General features: G+C 38.8%; 1 protein-coding gene across 3 annotated transcripts in view; it reads right to left on the reverse strand.

Moving 5' to 3' along the window:
• Positions 1-20,749, reverse strand: part of adamts3 (ADAM metallopeptidase with thrombospondin type 1 motif, 3) — a 129,465-nt gene that overhangs the window by 30,120 nt on the left and 78,596 nt on the right. For all 3 annotated transcript variants that reach the window (XM_058636804.1, XM_058636803.1, XM_058636802.1), the window contains exons 8-12: positions 17,673-17,778; positions 11,257-11,400; positions 8,596-8,728; positions 1,315-1,428; positions 506-651 (exon numbers count right to left, since the gene is read on the reverse strand). In XM_058636804.1, coding sequence (XP_058492787.1) covers positions 506-651; positions 1,315-1,428; positions 8,596-8,728; positions 11,257-11,400; positions 17,673-17,778 — 643 coding nt within the window. The remainder of the gene's footprint in view (positions 1-505; positions 652-1,314; positions 1,429-8,595; positions 8,729-11,256; positions 11,401-17,672; positions 17,779-20,749) is intronic.

Genomic DNA, 20,749 nt, shown 5'->3' on the forward strand with positions numbered 1-20,749 from the left:
AAACACTTTTCACTGTCCCTCAGATTCCAACAATACTTACAGTAGTCTGGTATGTTAGTTAGAGTGTTTTTTTTGTATTCTGTTAAAGGCACTTTGTGCGTAGTATATGACCTATGTTTATCTTTTTCCAAAGAGAAACAAATGCTTATATTGTGCACTTTGAGATGCACCTGAGATGACAATGACAAATGTGTCCTCACCTGCTGCTTACTGGCTGCAGAAAATGTCTGGCCCAGCTAAATTTCTTTCCGCTAAATGAGGCCCAACTGAGTTTGTAATTGAATAGCCCTGGTCTAGAAGATTAAGAAAATGGTTGTCTATAAAGGTAGGACATGACTTTACTGTGGGATTTTTGGACGATGAGTTTCTGTATTATTGATAAAGCTTTTGATGGCACACAAGAGAGTTCTTATTTCCAAACAAAACATAACCAAAGGCTTTTCTTACAGATGAGAAATCACATGCGTGGATTAAAATCATTAAAATGCTGCTTTTGGTCACTTACGCTGGGTTATTGCAAAGACGTGTCCGGAATCGAACTCCAGTTCCACACGAGCGTGAACAGGAGCCATATTTGCTCCAGGATCCCCAGGCCCCATCTTGCTTGACCTGATTTGGGATTTTCCACATGCAGTGACCTTTGTAGCACCACTACAGGGGATGACATGTTAGAAGGAGGGAGAAAAGTCAGCCAAACACAACAGCCTTCGTTTGACATCCAGCAAATGTTATTACTGGAAAAAATGGGAAAACACTTGGCCAAAAGGATGTGGAAAACAGTGTCTGTGTACCACTGGTCTCAGACTGTTTTCTGAGATCACGCCAATGTGCCTTATTTCCAGTTAAGGATTTTTTTGATTTTACATAACACAGTGTTATTTTAGACAATTGTGTGCTTCCAATGCCGTGTCAACAGTTTGGGGAAGGTCAATTTCCAGGTTCCTTGATGAAGGGTTTCTCCTGGTGTGGTGTGGAAAACGTGAGTGGCCTTTAAAGAGCTCTGACCTCAACCCCTTCCAGCACTTCTGGTATAAATCTGACCCTTCACTGTGAACCACACATTACTATCGCATCAGAGTTGGACCTGATGCTAACTGGGAGCAAATTTCTTTTTTTCTTGGTACAAAAGTCCTCCATTCACAGCCAGAGATTATTAGACACCCATCCCCCCACTTTTACAATTAGACACTGGCTTTACAGTATTACAATGACGGTGTGCGTAAAATAAAAACAATGGTGTGCATACTCGGTTGCTTTAAAGAATGCTCACTGTGTCTGGGAACTCTCTTTTCAAGTGTTCTCATTGAAACCTACTTTTCCGGGAGCACACTCCGTCCCATCGAGAGGTGGCCCCTTCTTGGTTTTGCAGAAGTAAGGGTTGTCCGGGTGACTGCACCACAATTGTTTGCAAGGGTCGAAAGTACGAAACTGTAATACAGAGAAGAGAAAAGCGATGCGTTAGGGTACGTGAACTGGTAAATTAAAACCAGAGTACGTGGAAAAAGTAGCTTCTAAAGACACAGCATCGGTCAGATTCTCGTTTTTTGTGAAAAAAACATGGCACGCACACACATATGGAAACAATTATAAATACTGTAGATTTAGATTTGTTTAAATCAATCTGATACAAATAATAATAAAAACAAAACTATAAAAAGAACGGTGCAGATCTTTTTCCAACTCCACGATCAGCTGAGTAGATCATGAGAGGACCTCTGAGCTTTGCCTTAGCCAATATGTTTGTAAGCAACATGAGCCGTTGGCGTGCCTTTTAGGATCTGTTTCTTTGAATTAGCCTCTCAAACCAGACACCAGTCAGTTTCTTCTCTCTTTCCTGCTGCCACTGTTCTCTCTGTCTATTACATCTGCATTTGATTCACAAAGCAGCTGCAGCTCCTCTTGCTGGAACCATGATGTCCAATTTGCAGGGTTTGCAGGGCTCTCCAATTAATTATTAATTATTTAGTTCATAGTCTCCGGTTAACCAACCAATCAAAGTGTGCTAGCGGGAATTTTACATTATATGTAACTTTGTCTCTGGAAGCACGCATCAATAAAGCATGAGATCAAATGAATGGACACGTCGGTGCTGCAGAAAGAATTTCATAATGACACCCTCTCGATGTTTAATCAGCTCTTCGTTATGCTGCTATATACTCAGACTGCTGGGGGAAACTCTGTGGTGCACTCACACACTCAGGGTATGAATATGACTATATTGCATGTCATTAAACTTGCTTTTTCTCTCCCTAGTTTGTGTCTTTCCTTCCTGTCCTCTCTCTCACTTTCTCTCTGTCCTCATCTTGCAGGCTGCAGGACCCAGATCCAGTTTCGAGGATATTATTATTATTATTATTATTATCATTAGCAGTAGAAGTATTATCATCATTATCATGCTATGATTAAACTGTATCATCAGCATAATCGCATGTATAAATTACATTGTAGCACGATAAACATGTCATAACTGATTCAGAACTCTCCTCTGTTTGCCATTTTTCCTTTCACCCCAACCCGTCGAGGCAGATGCCGCAGAGATTTCTTCCGGTTAAAAGGGAGTTTTTTTTTCCCTCTCGACTGATGCCTGTTACTTTGCTCATTGTGTGAACTGTTGGGTTTCTCTTCCCTCTATAATATTGTAAAGGTTCCTACCTTGAGATAACGTACGTTGTGATTTGGCGCTCTACAAATAAAACTGAATCGAAATGAATTGGTAATTAATCTAACTGGCAGGTTTATCGTGTGAAGCATGCTCTAGCCATACACACTGCTTCCTGCATCACTGCTGCACATTATGGATTCATTCTTATCTGCTGTTCACATTCCCAGAGCCTAGGCCGGGACATGTACGCCTTAATTACTACTTTCATTGTCTACCATGTTATTCTCCACGTGAGGGTCGTGGGGGCCACTGGAGCCAATCCCAGCTGACATAGGGCGAACTCCAGGGAACACGCCGAATAAGTCACCAGTCAATTGCAGGGCTAACTCATAGAGACGAACAACCGTTCTTAACTGCTGTATATGACAGATAATGTTGAGCCACTATAGCAGCGTGGTCACTTGAAGATCACTAAAGCCGAGTTTCCATGGGTTCCTTTTTTTTGCTACATTGCTTGGCATCTGTCAGAATTGCCACCTTTTTACCGACTAGTTATCGAGATGCCGCAAATTTAGTCCATTAGTGAAGTTAAAATTAAGATGACAACCGACCTCCCTTTCTCGTCACTTACTGGTGAAGAGTCACTGTAGCTTTCAGTGGAAACCCTGGTCGTATTGTAATTTGTCTCGCAAATGCAACAATGGCAGCAGCTCTGTTATGCAATGCCTATAATTAGATGTAAGTGGAGCCTAATCGCCACTCAGACTAATGGGAATTCTATAAATGTTTGCAGATCTTTAATCATCCATATTATATATTATTCCTGTGGTTATACAGTCCCACAGCACGTCACAATCATTTTCCATTTATTTCTGTTTACCAATGCAGCATGACAGTACTCCTTCCCTTGTATATTAAATACGGATGGAACAAGTTTCCGAACAGGTCTGCCACAGCCACGTCCAAAATTGTGATTCATTGAGTTGGTTGAGTGACTCTTTGTTTACTGAGGTAAACTAGACAATTAGGTGAGCTGAGTGACTTTTAGTATAAGACACAAATACAATCCACAGCTGTTGTAAAGCAGCAGCTCTGACATCTGTTTTTGTTTACTTGGTGTACCAAATTCATAAATGCCCTCCCTGATAAACACACACACACACACGTCCCTGATGAGTTTTACATGAGTGTGTATTTGAACGTGTATCTTTGTGAGGACCATATTGATGCATAAATCAAAGGAAGGGAGGATATTTTGGCTGGTGAATGTGTGTGTGTACTTGTATTTGTTACCTCTTCATGACCTTTTCAGGCATAGACACTGATCTTGTCAGGACAAGAAGTTCTCATTGAGACCAAAACTTGATCCTGATGAGGCAGAACCTCCCTTTTGGGGAACTGGCAAAGTTAAAGGCTAAGATAAGGCTAGTTGTGCAAATGTGTGTGTGTATGCCTGACCAGTTGACAGGGTTTGCAGGTCAGTCCTCAGTGCTCATTTGCATTCATCCAATATTGATTAAATGTGGCACCACATAGGATAAATGTAACGTAAAAATGTACATATACAATCAATATGCCATCACTGAATCAATAAAACATAACTGGCATGTTATGTAATGTCATTTTGTTTTATGGTTTAAAGGCATTTCTCCTTTAATCAATCAGTGTACAGTATGTGTGGTATCATGGCTTGCTGAATGCAAGCTCGCATGATGTTCTCCTCTCCATCTTGTGAAAACGACGGCCAAGTGGGTTCAACTACTTGGTTGAGGTTGCAATTTGACTGGTCAAAGTTCACCAAGCGAAAAACACACCGCAGATTTCCTTCGCCACAGGAGGCTTCTTGTTTCACTCGGTTGCACAAAATGGAAGCTTCGCCACTGCTACATTGACACATGTGTGTGCAGGACCATACTCCGATACTGCATTTTAATGTCCATGAACTCGCCTCTTGAGTGCAGTCATATGTTCTTTATCAAGGAGAACATTCCACCAATTACTGTGGATTATACTAAATAGGTATGACGTTTGTCCCCATAGAAGAGAAGGTTAATAGTTCAGACCACAGAAGTTACTTTCACGTGATATCTTTCTATATACTGTCCATCAGGATGCTTTTTCTTACGACAATTACTGTGGATTAGACTAAACAAGAATGAAGTTTGTCCCCATAGAAGTAAAGGTTGATGGTCTAGACCAAGATAGTTACTTTCACATGATATCTTTTGTGCTGTGCATCAGCACACTTTTATCTCTTAAAACCAGCTTGAGATTAAACACATTATGATTTAATCTACTAGGTGTTTTCCTGATTAATTGTTATGAGAAGTAATTCCCCACAGAAAAGTAATCTTATGGAAGCGTGACTTATTCAACCAACAGTCGACAACAAAAACAAAGCAAACTCTTAAAAAAAAGAAAAAGGAAAAAGCTTTAAACTGTAAATCAGCATGAGGCTTAAACTTGAACATGTGTTTAGAATTGTTTGCGAAAAGTTTTAGATTTTTTCAACTTGTTCATTTGGGTCATTTGTGCTGAATGATAAACTGGTCTTTCAACATTAGTGCGATTAATGTGCAATAAACAGACAACGTAAACATTCATGAATAAGACAACAACATGATTTACTGACACAGGGCTGTGCCAAAGCTTGTCTATCTATCTATCTATCTATCTATCTATCTATCTATCTATCTATCTATCTATCTATCTATCTATCTATCTATCTTTCTATCTATCTATCTATCTATCTATCTATCTATCTATCTATCTGTAGCTTTAAGCTGATGTGATAACTTGTCAAATACTGTATATTTAGTAGTTTTTAGCTTCATACTCATGTTTTTAAGATGAAAATTCTATGAGAGATCCTCCACTGGATAACCACTGCAACCTCAGCATGGAGCCTGCAGTAAAAACCATGTTTGACTTCTCACATGTGAGGGCTCTGCATCTGCATTGACGCAATTTGGCCAATGAGATGAAGCGCCCGGCGAGCTGTCAGCTACGCCAATATGAATTGGTGTCAATTTAACGTTGCCTGTGGTGTGAGCTCGCATGATGATTGAGAAAGACACATGAACTGTGTACGCACAGCATCAGTAGCCTACTTATTACATTGCCTGTCCAGTATTGAACAACACCAGTGCAGATTTAGTGCAGGCGGATAAACGCTGCAGCTCTAATGATGCGTCAACCATCAGTGACAGACTCAACCCTGGAGGTTTCATGGAAAATACATTAATAATATACATGAATCATTTGCAACATCAAATATAGTTTGAAGATAACTGAAAAGTATGCCAATCACAATAAAAAAAAAAAACACATTATAACTGACAACGACTGACCAACATAAGTGGAAAAGGAGAAGCAGCAAAGTATCTTAAGACACAAACACAAACACATTATTTCTAAGTATACCGCCACATGATCTGAAAATAAAATGTTGCCACTGTCTATTTTCCAACATTTTTTAATGTTTTCCCCCTGCAATTTAAGGAGGTCCTATAATAATTCCTGGTGTCTTATCAACTGGTGAGTTACTAGGTTATATTTGTTGTGAGATTTGAGCAACTTCATCTAATATCTAATCTGTTATTGCGATTTTATATATATATATATATATATTTTTTAACTCACTTTGTAGCTTGTGCTGTCTTTTTCTTTCAAATATTATCCCCATACTTAGTTGCATTTTCATCTGTTCTAAATCAAATAAATGTTTCCAGAGTAAGAGTTTCTGTTTCTGAATTTCTGTTGAAACACAGCTCTAATTAGTATCAGTTCTTAGACACTGTAGGAGTAATCTGAGCATATGTGTATATATATATATATATACTGTATATATATATACACATATATATACATATATATATATATACATATATAAACATATATGTTTATGTATATATATATATATATATATACATATATATGTATATATATATAACATATTCATATGTAGCATGAAGTGTAAAGCGGGTGCTTCACAAAAAAGGTAGATGACATTCGCTCTTCTTTCTCCACCCCACCTCCTGATCTCACCATTCCACCAACCACAAATTCATCTCCTTCTCCATCCTCTTTCACCCTTCTATCTCAAGATCAATTTGAGATAGAAGGGTATAACCTCTGCCCGCCTCACCTCCTGCCCCCTTGACCCTATTCCTTCTCACCTTTTCCAGTCAATTGCTTCTGATCTTCTTCCTTTTATCACCCACCTCATTAACACATCTCTATCATCTGGTTGCTTTCCCCGACTCTCTGACCCCCCTCCTTAAAAAACCCACCCTTGACCTGTCTGAAGTAAATAACTACAGAACTGTCTCTCTTCTTTCTTTTCTTTCCAAAACTCTGGAGCGTGCTATCTTTAATCAACTCTTAAACTCTTCCTACCTTCACCGGAACAACCTTCTCGATCCTCATCAGTCTGGTTTTAAAGCAGGTCACTCGACCGAAACTGCCCTTCTTGATGTCTCTGAGCAACTCCACACAGTCACGGCTGCCTCTCTCTCCTCTGTGCTCATCCTCTTGCACATTTCTGCAGCGTTTGACACATTTAAACACCAAATCCTTACTTCCTCCCTTCAAGAACTAGGTATCTCAGGCTCTGCACATGCCCTACTCTCATCTACTCTCTTCAAACTGAACAGACAGAGTAACCTGTAGAGGATCTGTGTCGGAACCTTGTCCTCTAACTACTGGGGTCCCTCAGGGTTCTGTCCTGGGCCCTCTCCTCTTCTCTCTGTACGCCAACTCTCTTGGTTCTGTAATTCACTCTCATGGTTTTTCCTATCACAGCTACGCTGACGACACCCAACTCATTCTCTCTTTTCCCAGCTCCGACACACATGTATCAGAAGGGATCTCTGCTTGTCTGACCGACATCTCTCAGTGGATGTCTGATCATCACTTGAAACTCAGTCTTGACAAGACCGAGTTTCTTTTTCTTCCAGGATAGGGCTCTCCCACCACAAACCTGACCATCACCCTCGACAACTCTGTAATAGCTCCCTCTCATACCGTAAAGAACCTGGGTGTGACACTTGATGACCATTTCTCCCTCGCCGCCAACATTGCTGCAACAGCTCGATCTTGCAGATACATGTTGCCCAACATCAGAAGGATACAGCCTCTTCTAACCCAAAAGGCGACACAGGTTCTGGTCCAAGCTCTTGTCATCTCACACTTGGACTACTGCAACTCCCTCCTGGCCAGTCTCCCTGTGTCTGCAATACAACCTCTGCAGCTCATCCAGAATGCAGCAGCTCGACTGGTCTTCAACTTACTAAAGTTCTCTCACACTACAGCGCTCCTCCGCTCCCTTCACTGGCTTCCTGTAGCTGCTCGCATCTGCTTCAAGACTCTAGTGCTTGCGTTCCATGCTACAAACGGATCCGGTCCAGTCTACATCCAGGACATAATCAAACCCTACACCCCAGCCCGCCCCACTCTCTGCATCGGCAAACCGGCTTGCTGCCCCCTCACTGAGAGGATTGCAGAGTCATTCGCCAAACTCACAACTGTTCGCTGTCCTAGCTTCCAAATGGTGGAGCGAGCTCCCCATCGACGTACCAACAGCAGAAAGCCTCCACATTTCTTTTAACTCAACCTCGACTACAAAGATGACACACACAAAAAATAAATAATTCACTTACTTGTACATCGTACTAGCTCTTGTTTGTACCCAAATGTTGAAATGCACTTATTAATGTAATGTAATGGATGCTCGACTGACTTGCTCAGTTATCAAGGGGTCAAAACTTCTTACATGACCGATACGGCTGTCATCACCATCATCATCATCATCATCATCATCATCATCATCATTATTGCAAAAAGCTAGCTTGCACATGTCAAGTGTCCCTTTTTAAATCCCAAGAACATCTCCAGACAGGTGATCCTAATTTTATCTGCTCTTTGAGAGCAAATGAAGTTCAGATTATCCCGGCTGAGCTTGTGCTGTTACCCACTACGGAAGCTGTACTCACTGAAGTGCAGATCTTATAGCCCACTCCAAAGTCAAATCGACACTGCTCGTCCATGGAGTAGTTGATGCCAGGAAGTTCAGGAAGTTGAGGCCAGTCGTGCTTGAAGGGGTCGTCCAAGAGGCAGTCATATGTGCTGTCGAAAAAACATAAGTGAAACGGGTGACGTTTTTGAAGCAAATATAATTATAAATTCCCCCTAAGCGTTAACTCATTTTCTTTCTTGAATACGGCCTGGAAAAGAGAATGTAAGGAGGAAAAATGAGGAGAAGAGAAAAGATGCCGATGGTCTGGTTTTAGGTCGATTAATTGACATTTATGTATTTGACATTATATCATTGGATAATTAACTTAGTGCAGCCTTTTTCAAACTTGGGGGGCGTGGAGACTCTCCGGGGGGGGCGCGAGTTCTGTTATTTTTTTCCTTACTAAAGTTTAGCAGGCGGAACTTTTGGTCTCGCTGTAAGCTTGACTCATTTAAGTGACGTACCACAACAAAACCTACACTGGTGACGAGGTTTGGATAATAGAGAAGTTTCTAAGGGCCAAACTAACAACAAGCCAACGTCAGCCGAACGGAACAATGATTCACGACGACCAAAACCCAAGACCACAAAATGCCACCATGTGTGTTGTGTCTCAAAACATTGGCAGGGGACAAAAATTAATTGCACAGCACATGATTGATATTTGTAAAGTATTCTTTGTTATCCAAATGTATTTATTGTTTAAAAAAATGACGCTATTATAGTTATAATTGCACATTTCCGATTTTTATTTGAAAATTGCTTTCTCACCCAACAGAAAAAGTGTGTGGCAGGGAATGGACTTGACATCTATAAACTGCTTATTTCCATAACTATGTAGTCCTTTTAGTAAATACTTCCTTTTTCTCTTTGATATTCTCCTGTTAAGAAAATGTAATTTTTTTTAATTAAAGAACTTAGTTTCCATTACTTGTGGTGTGTTCCTTGAACTAACATGTTTTTAAAAACCAAAAAAAAAAAAAAACAGAAATGACAAAACAGGAAATCTAATCTGTTGTGTCCTTCACCCTTGAGTAGATTCAGACAGTACTTCTAAGGCGGGTCAAACACTAGTTGTGAGGAAATTAAAGGGCATCTCTCGCGGCATTGGAAAAAGCTTTCTTTCAAATCTCTTTCAAAGGCGAGCTTGATGAAATGGAATAATTAGGAAACTGACACAATGGTTTGACTCACTCACAAACTCTTCCATGCCTCCATCAATTTTGACATTGCACTATTCATGCAATGTTTTGTCTGAGTGCACTTTACAGTTTGTTGACACCATGTAACTTTCCAAAAAAACTTTCCAGAACACCAGCAGCAGCTGTTAAATGCGATACATCTGTAGACCGTTTCATTGCCAATATAGTTCAGAAAATGGTGATTTGGAGCTCAGCGCAGTGGAATGAGTTGTTACACAGGAGTTACACAGAATTTACCATGGATGAATGGGACGGTGATTTTGACATGGCAAAACTGGAGGCCACGAAAAAAAATTTTCCTGACATGTTTCAGTGTTTGCCATTCAGATATGAGGAACTCATCAGGAGACTGTCTGGGTCAGACACATTAACAACAACAGGAGACTGGAACAACCGCGTAAGGGCAGAGAGCCTGACTTACTACACTTATTTTCCTGCTGTGTTCTCACATGGAGTCACTTGGACGTTGTCTGGGGATTTGACTAAAGGAAGCTGGCAGGAGGAAATGTTTGGATTTCAGCTCGTGTTCAAAAGCAGCCCTTGAAACCCAATCAGTGTGAAATGAAGGTTCCTAAATGTCATTTTACATTCCAAACACACACATCTGTTCACTTACTGTACGACTGGTGAACATTTGTTAGCTCAAAGTTCCGTTTCATTCTCTATATTAAACACGCCCTTGCTGGGGCTTCACAGAGTTCCTCTGAACGACTGACTCTGAATGCAAAACATGCAACCACTTGATAATAATTGTTGCAACTGCTGCTGAATGCCGCATTAGCCTTTCGGAGGCATCGTCCACTCGTTTTGATTCTTCGTTTCCACAGTGTTTATGTTTCAGCTTAGGGGGGAGATTTAGCGGCAAGCTGGTGAAAAGTGGCTGAGCTGCAGCAAATCCAAGCTTACCTCAACCTTGCTCACAGCCAGACAAGACAAACTACATGCATTTTTTGTAAGTGTATATCTGTTATATATCTTAATTAATCATTCTGCAGTAGACACCCTAGAGTACATATACTGTCTATATCTCATCTTTTTGTTATATTATTTATTTTTCCCCCAGCAAAGTATAGAAGACTAGAGCTGCTCTAAAAAACCCACACAGAGAGTAAAATACATGGTGATTGATTGCACATTGCCTCTGTCATCTCATCGTACTGTCTGTCAGCAGTTTGGTTCACGCTCTGCTAAACATTCCCAGTCAGAAATTGATTCTTTTACAGCTGAGTGAAACTCTGGATTATTAACCCATCAGAAGCTCTGGGTGCATAAACTGAGCGACATTCAGGCGCACACTACACTGCTCTGTTTTTTTTTTTTTTTTTAAACGGCACGATGCCACTTCTCGTGTGTACCCTCAGTTTCCCTCTGTCAGCTGATAACAACTCAAGCCGCTCACAGTGTTGTGCGCTTGACCTGCAAACGTAGGAACTCACTTGATGTATCGCTTCAGCTCCTGTCCGCTGCACATGGACCAGTGGTATCGATGGAAGGCCGCCTGCACCAGGGGAGCCATCACGCTTCCCATCGCTGTCTCATCCCCGCAGCGGTTGCCTTGGCCGTCATGTTCCATGCCCAACCTGCTCCCACGGGGAGAGACAAGCAAATGCTTCAACAACAGTCGACTGTCACAACCGACCAATCTCCAAAATTTCAATACAAATAAGATATTGCATCCTTCAGCCGGAGCTATATGTGTAAATGTCAGTATTGTTATAAGGTCAGTCTCTTCCATTGTCCTGGATACTTGCTTCACTTTATAGTTTGAAATAATCCAATTTTCTGTAGCTATTTCTTTGGAGACTTGTGATGACAGGTACCTTTCATTTTCATCATACCAGGAGTTAAGTGCCATGGTGTTCTTGTTACAATTTATTAAAGAATTCACATTCTTTCACCTGAAAGATATTACCTTCATTCACTCAAAACTAAGAATGTAATTGCTTCACGTGACTTGAACATACTATGCATATACATGTATCTCCTGTAACTGACTAAGGCTTCAAATGAAACACTGCTGATTCACTTTGAAAAGGGCTGCATCAGTTGCTGCCGGACTGCACTGTGGAAACATTTCTTTCAAGTAAGGCTGGGTAATACAATAGCAACAATATTATATTTATATCATGACATGGGACAAGATATCGTCTTAAGGTATCTGTGATGACCTTTCCCGGTTTAAAAGTATTTATTATATTGTACAAATGTGTGGAATACACCAAATATTATAAATCAAATATTATATATAATAATAATAATAATAATAATAATATATATATAATTCACTTGTTTTTGGACTGTGTGAGGAACCCGGAGAACCCGGAGAAAAACCATGCACACACAGGGAGAACATGCAAACTCCATGCAGGAAGGCCCTTGTTCCAACCAGGGCCTTCACATAATAGATCCAGACATATCCATATTTAGCTATAGCATCTCTCATATTCAATCTTTGCAGGGTTCAATAAATATCCGCGCCACTGCCAGATCATGTGAATAGATGTGTTTTTTTTTGTGTGTGACATAGAGTAGGTGTGGGCGCAGCTAGAGAAGAGACATGATAACAATGAGCACATGAATCCTTGAGTTTCTGGACGTGTGGTCAGTGAACAAACCATGGGATGTATTGTAATGTTTGTATTAATGAGGGTTTAAGGCCAATCCCCATGTGTCACTTCACTAGAAACTCAAAACTAAGAATATAATTGCTTCATGTAACTTGAACAAACTATGCATAGATCTCCTGGCACTAACAATCTATTACGCAGCCCCACTGTTAATCCCTCTGAAGATTAGTGTTGCCAGGGCAGGTCAGATATTACTGTATGTGTACACAGGTTACACAATTACAGACACTCCTGGAGGAACTGAAGGACAAAGCATCTGAACTCATTTGGCATTGCTCTCTGTGCCATTGCAAAGACGTCTTGTGGTTTATTACTTTGTACCTGACCATGGTGATATTTTACTGCTCATCTCAAAGAGATACCAGCTGTTCTTTTTGTCCCTAACCCAAATGCAGCAGATGTCAATCAACATGAGACTCAAAATGCAATTCTTTATACAGATGGCATTTTTATATGTGGCCTGATGTCATTACTGTGGGATTAAACTTGTTTTAAAGTTTTTAATACTCAGTAAATCAGGGGTGACTTTCACGCCTGTAGTTCAATTTGTTAGGATTCCAAAAAAACAACCATCATTGTGATGTTTTTAATTCACACTGATTTACTCTCGTGAAAAATGAGAGTAAGTCAGTGTGAATTCAGTCAAAATTTGCTCTGAACTTTACATAAAGCTCGTCTTTAATATGGTTATGTGCAATTGAGTCATCTTAACAATAGAGCTACTCAAGTTAATGAGCGTAATGGTTCTCATGTATGTCCCTCTTGTCCTTTACGGAGATAAACACCTATACTGTGTAATATAAATCTCATCCACAGGAGGATACTGCATATAAGCACATCTCTTTGTCATCTTAATCCCTCCTTCAGCCAATGCAGAGCTGTTATTGAAGCTCCTCGTCTCATAATCCTCATCTACAATAAATTATCTTGTTGTGATGGTGATGTTACCTTGTTGAACATCACCATGCTCAACAGTGTCTGTAATAACTGTGGTCGTCAGTGACAACAGGACTTTGATTTTATGGAGATGAACAATGATGCTTTATATTGAGGCTACAGAGCAGCAGTGGATTTCAATGCTTTTTTAGTTTTGTGCATCATCGCTAAATGTTTACAGGTTTGGATTATGATTATTGCACTGTGTTGATCTCCTATGGTACATTGTTTCCATTGCCTTCTTCCGATTTCATAGAGGTGACACAATTTGGAAAATAATGAATTACAATTACTCACGTTACTGTAATTGAGAAGGTTTTTGTTTACTTTTTAAAGTCATTTTTACTTTTACTTAAGTATGTTTTTTTGGAACTGTACTGTATATTTTACATCCTTTACTAAGTAAAATAAATGTAAATAAAATTCATGCACCGGAAACTTTAGCAATAAATGATGAGGACAGGTGAATGATGAGGAAACGTGACTAATGAGGACAGGCGTATGATGAGGACAGGCGAATGACGAGGACAGGTGAATGATGAGGACAGGCGAATGCTAAGGACAAGTGAATGACGAGGACAGGTGAATAATTAGGACAGGCAAATGATGAAGACAGGTGAATTGATGCTAATTAAGGTCCCTGAGTGAGTGCGAAAGTTAAGGCATTTGCGACCTTTGACCCATTTTAATGATAGATCATGTGATTACTTAACATTTGTGTTACATTTTGCCAGCACTTTAATTTGCAAAGGTTTGTCTTTAATTAAAAACAATTAACGTGAGATTTGTGTCCCCTTGTTCTTTTTTACATGACACAAGAAAGAACCCCAGCCTTCTTATTAAAGTAACTAGTACAAGTACAAGTAGAACTCATTAATAATTAACAAGACGCATGGGTGAGGATGAGAGTGGACTGATGACGGTTGATGTCTTTCATGTTCTCCAACATGTCACAGTCAGTGTGAATGCACAGTAGGGAAAAGCCTCAAGAAGAACAGGGTGTGCATGTACAGTAAGGCTAATATGTTATCTATGCGCCTCTGGTCATGCTGTTCTGTCCTTGTTCTAAATGAGAGGCAAACACGACACTAAGCAATTGTGTCAGTAGCCTTTACCTACAGTGCATCAACAATATATGTTATATCTGTGAAGCACTTCTGCGGCTTTACAAATCAGTGTGTGGAATTAGTGTTTAAAGCAACACAATAGAGGATTTCAACCTAATTTGACGGTACGTCGACTTACGACAGTTTCTGGTTTTGGGTCCTTTATGGAAATCTGTGGCATTGTAACAGTAATGTCCTTGCACTAGGAGTTAATTTACTTCATGTACTGTCATGTACTTCATGTTTTAAACTAAATAGATCAACCCTTCAGACTTTCAGATATAAATAATTAAAGGAGAAATAACGATACACCTGAATGTAAAAATGTCTGTAAGTGACGTGATGAAGTTGTTTTCTTTGCCTTTTATATTAATCTTATTGACCTTCTCTATAAACCATCGTGTTTTTATTGGACAAACTGCACACCGTTTAATTTTTAATGATAACTGAAGGTTATCGTTTTAAAAAATATTCAGCTGCAACATGTACAGTAACTTCACCAAAGATACTGCATTTTTCAATGGAATGACTGCGTTCAAATTGGGTGCAATGGACAGCAACGCTTTTTTTTCATTATTATTTTGATGTAAAGTTACTAAGAAAGGAGGAAGGGCACATTGTTGATTGTGTGCGTTTGGATAGACAAATCACACTGACCGACCAACAACAAGCCAGCAAATCCCACGAGAACATACCTCGTGATGGAAAGCATCAGTCTTGGTCTGATTTGAATTGATTTCCTTCTTCAAGATTTAAGCTCCTCTGCATGTTCTTTACAAACAGAATCACAGAAAGAGGACCTCCCGGGCTTGGGAGAGGTCCAGCTTCAGCCCATTAGTTTCCATTCTAAAACCCAATCATTGGCTCAACAGCCAAGAGGTTTGTCCTGGTCAACATGCGGATCACGAAGTGCAACATCGACAGTTCGAGTCACTTTATTTTTTCCTATCTTCACTGGCATTATTTAATGTAAGCTCAGGGAAAGAAAAAAAAAAGTAAGTTGTAGTGCAGCTGTAAAATGTTCCATGAATAAAAGGAAAGTTTCAACATTTGCTGACACTGTTCTTTTACCACTGACGAGAGATAGATTATTTTTTTTGTATGTTGTTGCAAGAGTGTGCTACAGAGGATTTACTCAGCATATGGTTATAATGGCTATAACGAATCAATAAGCTAATTAGTAACTAGTTCATTTGCTATGTCAGTGGTGATTAAGTTTGATGAGTGAAGTGGCTTTGATTGAAAGGTAACAAGAAACTGCTGCGCAATGCCAAAACTGACTGCAGAATTAGATTTCGCTGTACAACACAGTGGAGGCTTCAAATGACACACTGCTCACTCACTTTGAAAAGGGCTGCATCAATTGTTGCCAGACTGCATTGTGGGAACCATTCTTTGCTTTGTTTGCGCTGAGTATGGCTGACGTAAGGCTGGGTAATAATGGGTAATATCAGTATTATATTTACATCATGACATGGGACAAGATATGGTCTGATGGTATCTGTGATGACTTTTCCTGATCATATTTATTATATTATATATATATATATATATATATATATATATATATATATATATATACACATACACACACACATATATATATATATATATACATACATATATATATATATATATATACATACATATATATATATATATATATATATATATATATACATACATATATATATATATATATATATATACATACATATATATATATATATATATATATATATATAACAAATTAAGAGAAACACACTAAAACATTATATATATTTTAAAAACTCCCTTAATAATAGGGATGGGAAGATATCACAAACTCGAGTATCTACCGATACTGGTTTTGGTCCAATACAGTCATTTTAGACCAATTATCAACTATGAAGCTGTTAACGACACATTTGTGCTGAGTCATTTCAAAGACACAATTTTCCAACTGTGTAATGTCGAGGGTTAGGGTTACTGACATTAGCTTCCCAGTCTGTCAATGTATAACTCTGTTAAATGAAGTGTGTTGAAGGTTATGTTGGTTGTCATGATAATGGACACGTTGTGATATAAAGTGAAACACTAGATGGAAAGTACCTGCAAACACTAAGTGGAAAAACACCTGCAAAGCCTCTCAGCCAGAGGGGCCAAGCGGGGTTTTCCACTGTGTTTTTGTTTCAAAAAACCAAAGACAAACAGACCTGGCACCGGTAAAACTTATTTGTAAAAGCTAATGGAGGATAAGGGGATACACTCTGTTATATAATAAAGGAGGGTCAGGAGGAGGGGTCCAACCCCCAACCCTGTGTATAAGAGCAAGTTTTCAGTGTACTTCGGTGCTCTCACGTGTTTTGACCCGTGGATCCACAATAAACACCTGTCTCAACAGGTGACTGCTGCCTCAACTCTTTGATTGGACTCCAGAGTGAGTCCTTGTTTTTTGTTACTTCATTGATTTTTCTCAAAGTCTTCCACGACAGTAACAAATATGGTTCTCCCAATAAAGAAGAAATGAACAGCCCAAACATGACTCAGCAAAAATGCCTTTTCCCCCCCAACATTTTTACGGTCTGTGCAAAGTGAAGCATGCGATATACAGGCTTTTTTCCATTGCATCCGTTTTTACATTTTTATCTGTCCGATATCCGATCCAGATACCGATACTGACTGATACCGATTCCCATCCCTACTTGATAACACTACTTAATTTTGAGCCTAATTATTTGTGTTAGAGCAAAATTTGACGATATTTATAAGCAATTTCATTGTTTCTACACACGTAGATATTTTATTTGAGTGTATTCACAGTGTACTGTCCCTCTCCTTTGAGAAGCATCCATATTCATCAATATATGGCATCATATTCAGTCTCTGCAGGTCCAATAAATATCCCTGTCACTGCCAGGTGACATATGGAGTAGGTGTGGCCGCAGGTAGAGAAGAGACATGATAACAATCAGCACATGCAAATGTGGTCAGTGAACAACGTTTGCTGTCAGAGTGCTGAAGGCCTTTCCCCAGTGTCACTAAAATAAGAAATCCCAGGGAAATTCCCTCAACATGCGTGCAAGTGTAAGTATGTATTAGTACTGTGTGTTCAAGGAAAATAAATTCCCTTTTCATTGAGAAGGAGAATATGTACACTTAGAGGCTTTAAAAGAAGGAAGGAACATAACAAGAGGGACCTACACGTGTCCGGTCTCATGAGCCACAACGAAGGCAGAAGAGAAGCCATCTTCATGGTTGAGGGTGCAGCTCCTCACAGGGTGACACATTCCCGTGACTGGAGCGTAACCTGTTGGACAAAACAAAAAAGTCAAAAAAAAAAATACACATTTTAAATACAGACGCCTGTAGTGAATAACTGTCACAACTTGCATATTATGCTTACACATGAGCAGTCTTTATTTAGGCTGCTTTTGTTGAATGAAATGGTTTTTCATAGAAACGAGTTGGGGTAAAAAAAAAAATCAGATACAACATTACAGTGATCATATTAGGACAAAATCATTTATATACAAATGATTTTTTTATGGTAAAACGTGTAATGTAAGGATGAGCTCTGCTGCACAACGGGAAGCATCACACAAAACAAGCAGGAGAGGGAAGAACAGCAGGGAGAGGAAAGGAAACTGTCCTCTTTTCGTCATTTTAACGCTTATTTACCATGAATCATATTCAGATTTTCCCAATCCTCCCGCGTCCTGCTATTCCTTATTTGCATGATGATTCATAAGTCGCTGCCGCCACATGACAGTCGACACTAAGAGTACGGAGGCTACAGATGGCAGCACTGATGAGCCTCAGCTGTGCCAAAATTGGAACAAACATGTGTTTCCTCATTTAGTTCTCCCACTGTGCTGTTTTAGCAATGACATATTGAATCAAGATTAACCTTGTTTAGCTTCAAACTGTGAGAAGTCAGCCACACACTACCACACACACACAGTATAGATTCTGGGACGTCACTCCAAGTAAATATTTGGCGTATTGCCACTAATAACAGAATGTTTTGACTTAAATATACATGTATTGTTTATCTGGATGCAACCACTTATCATTTGAATTATTTAGATTTTTTTTATTTCACTTTATGCTGCTTTGGGCATAGCATAATACTGAGAATAGATAGATTAGCATAATACTGAGAATAGATAGATTACATTTTGAATGGTTAAACTGGAGCTACTTTTGCAGAGATCTCATAAGTACTAGGGACGGAATAATGTTTTTTTTTTTAAATCCTTTGAGAACAAAGCCATAATATTATGAGAATACAGTTGTAATTATTATTCAAGCAAAATCTCAGATGATCAGCTGCAACCTGCGTCAAGATGAGAAACGCGGAGCAAGTTATAGTTTGATTACAAATAAAAGAAATATTTTATATTTTTGGCACATCAGCACCACATTATCTTTAGCATCAGGAGGTTGAAAAGATTGAACCTGAACCACACTGACTTGAAGGAAATCATCTATTTTGTGGAGGAGGGAATGGCTGCTAGTGGTTGACTGCAAGTGCATCTGTGTACGGTTGCTATTTAATAATAATACATTAGATAATAATTAAAAGAATCTCATAATATTGCGACTTTATTCTTGTAAAATTACAATTTTATTCTCATAATATTACGACTTTATTCTCGTCAGATTACAACTTTATTCTCATAATATTACGACTTTATTCTTTTAAGATTACAACTTTATTCTCATAATATTACGACTTTATTCTTGTCAGATTACAACTTTATTCTCATAATATTACGACTTTATTCTCCTAAAATTACGACTTTGTTCTCATAATATTACGACTTTATTCTCCTAAAATTACGACTTTATTCTCATAATATTACGACCTTACGATTTATCAAAAGATTACTTTTTTTTTCTCTTCAGTTTGGCCCTAATACTCCGTTGTACATGATATATCTTTGGATCTATGTAAATATTTATGTTAATTACAACTCTATTTCTTTCTACATTTTAAACAAAAGAACAACCTACAGGCTGCAATAAAAAAAAAACAGCAACCCAAACAGATCCAGAAGCAGCCATTCATCGTCCTTGTCAGATTAATTATAATTCAAGAAAACTGTAGTATTTCATATGATAGAGTATGAAAATAAATAATAATGATAATAAATATTATATATCTTAAAGCCGCATATGTCCTCCATTATCACACAGCCCCAATTAACCACAAACTATGCTACAAAGAGTGCTCCTCAAGGTCACTTTCACCTTGTTGTTGTTGAATTATAACTGCTTTCCAAAAGTGTCTTTTGTAGTGTTGCAGTGTAATTGTAAATCATTTCATTTTCTCTCAGAGTTTTTTTTTTTTCTGGTGCGAGAGAGAGCACACTCTCCAAGGAGGCAGCAAAATCAATTAAGACAAAAAAAAACAAAACAGAACAATGAAAAGTTTCAATCAACAAGGTTTTTTGATGCAAATAAGGGAAAGTGAGACAATGGTCTGAACTCAGAGAAGAAAGAAGAGAAAAAACAAGAAATAGGAAGTCTAATATTGTCAATTCAGTACAAAGCTTTCCACATGACCTTGAAGGATACAACTCAAGACGAATTTAAAGTCATACCCTACAGTTTTTTTTCACAAAGCTGATGTTCTCTCCAAATTGTATTAACCCTTTAACACCGGGCATATCGCATTCCCGTAATTACGTAACGGTTTGTGCTGTCGTAAAAATTCCAACTGTTTCTGAAAGATGAGAAGTTACAAGTCAAATCCAACATGTGGTTATTATGATAATTTCACACGCAGGAAGTTGCAGAATCAATTTTAAATTGTTAAAACACAATTATAACATCCAGTAAATTGTAAATAAAATAGCCAGATACAACATATCAAGAAACAAATATCACCTCTGTTTTATATAAGATAAAATGGGATAGGATAGGATAACATAAGATAAGGTAAGACAAGATAAGATGTAAGTATTTTTGTGCCTGCCAACTTTCCAGAGTACTTTCCAAAGTACTTTGAAAGTAATTTCAGTATCTTTGAAAGCTTCTACACACTTGACAGATTTACCTTTAATTCTAAACAGACAGATATAATTACATTCCCACCTTACGGGAGAGCCTCACCATAGAGTTACTGCATCTACCACACGCATACTGAGTTACAAAAACAAGTACGAGCACAGGGTGATCTATTTCCACCCTGTGAGTGAGTAGCAACACGGAACGCTTAGAGAATGCAGAATCACATCCTCGACAAATGATTCCACATGAAGCAGTGGTAATAG

This window comes from Solea solea, chromosome 8 (genome assembly GCF_958295425.1).
Source record: "Solea solea chromosome 8, fSolSol10.1, whole genome shotgun sequence".
Lineage (NCBI taxonomy): Eukaryota > Metazoa > Chordata > Actinopteri > Pleuronectiformes > Soleidae > Solea > Solea solea.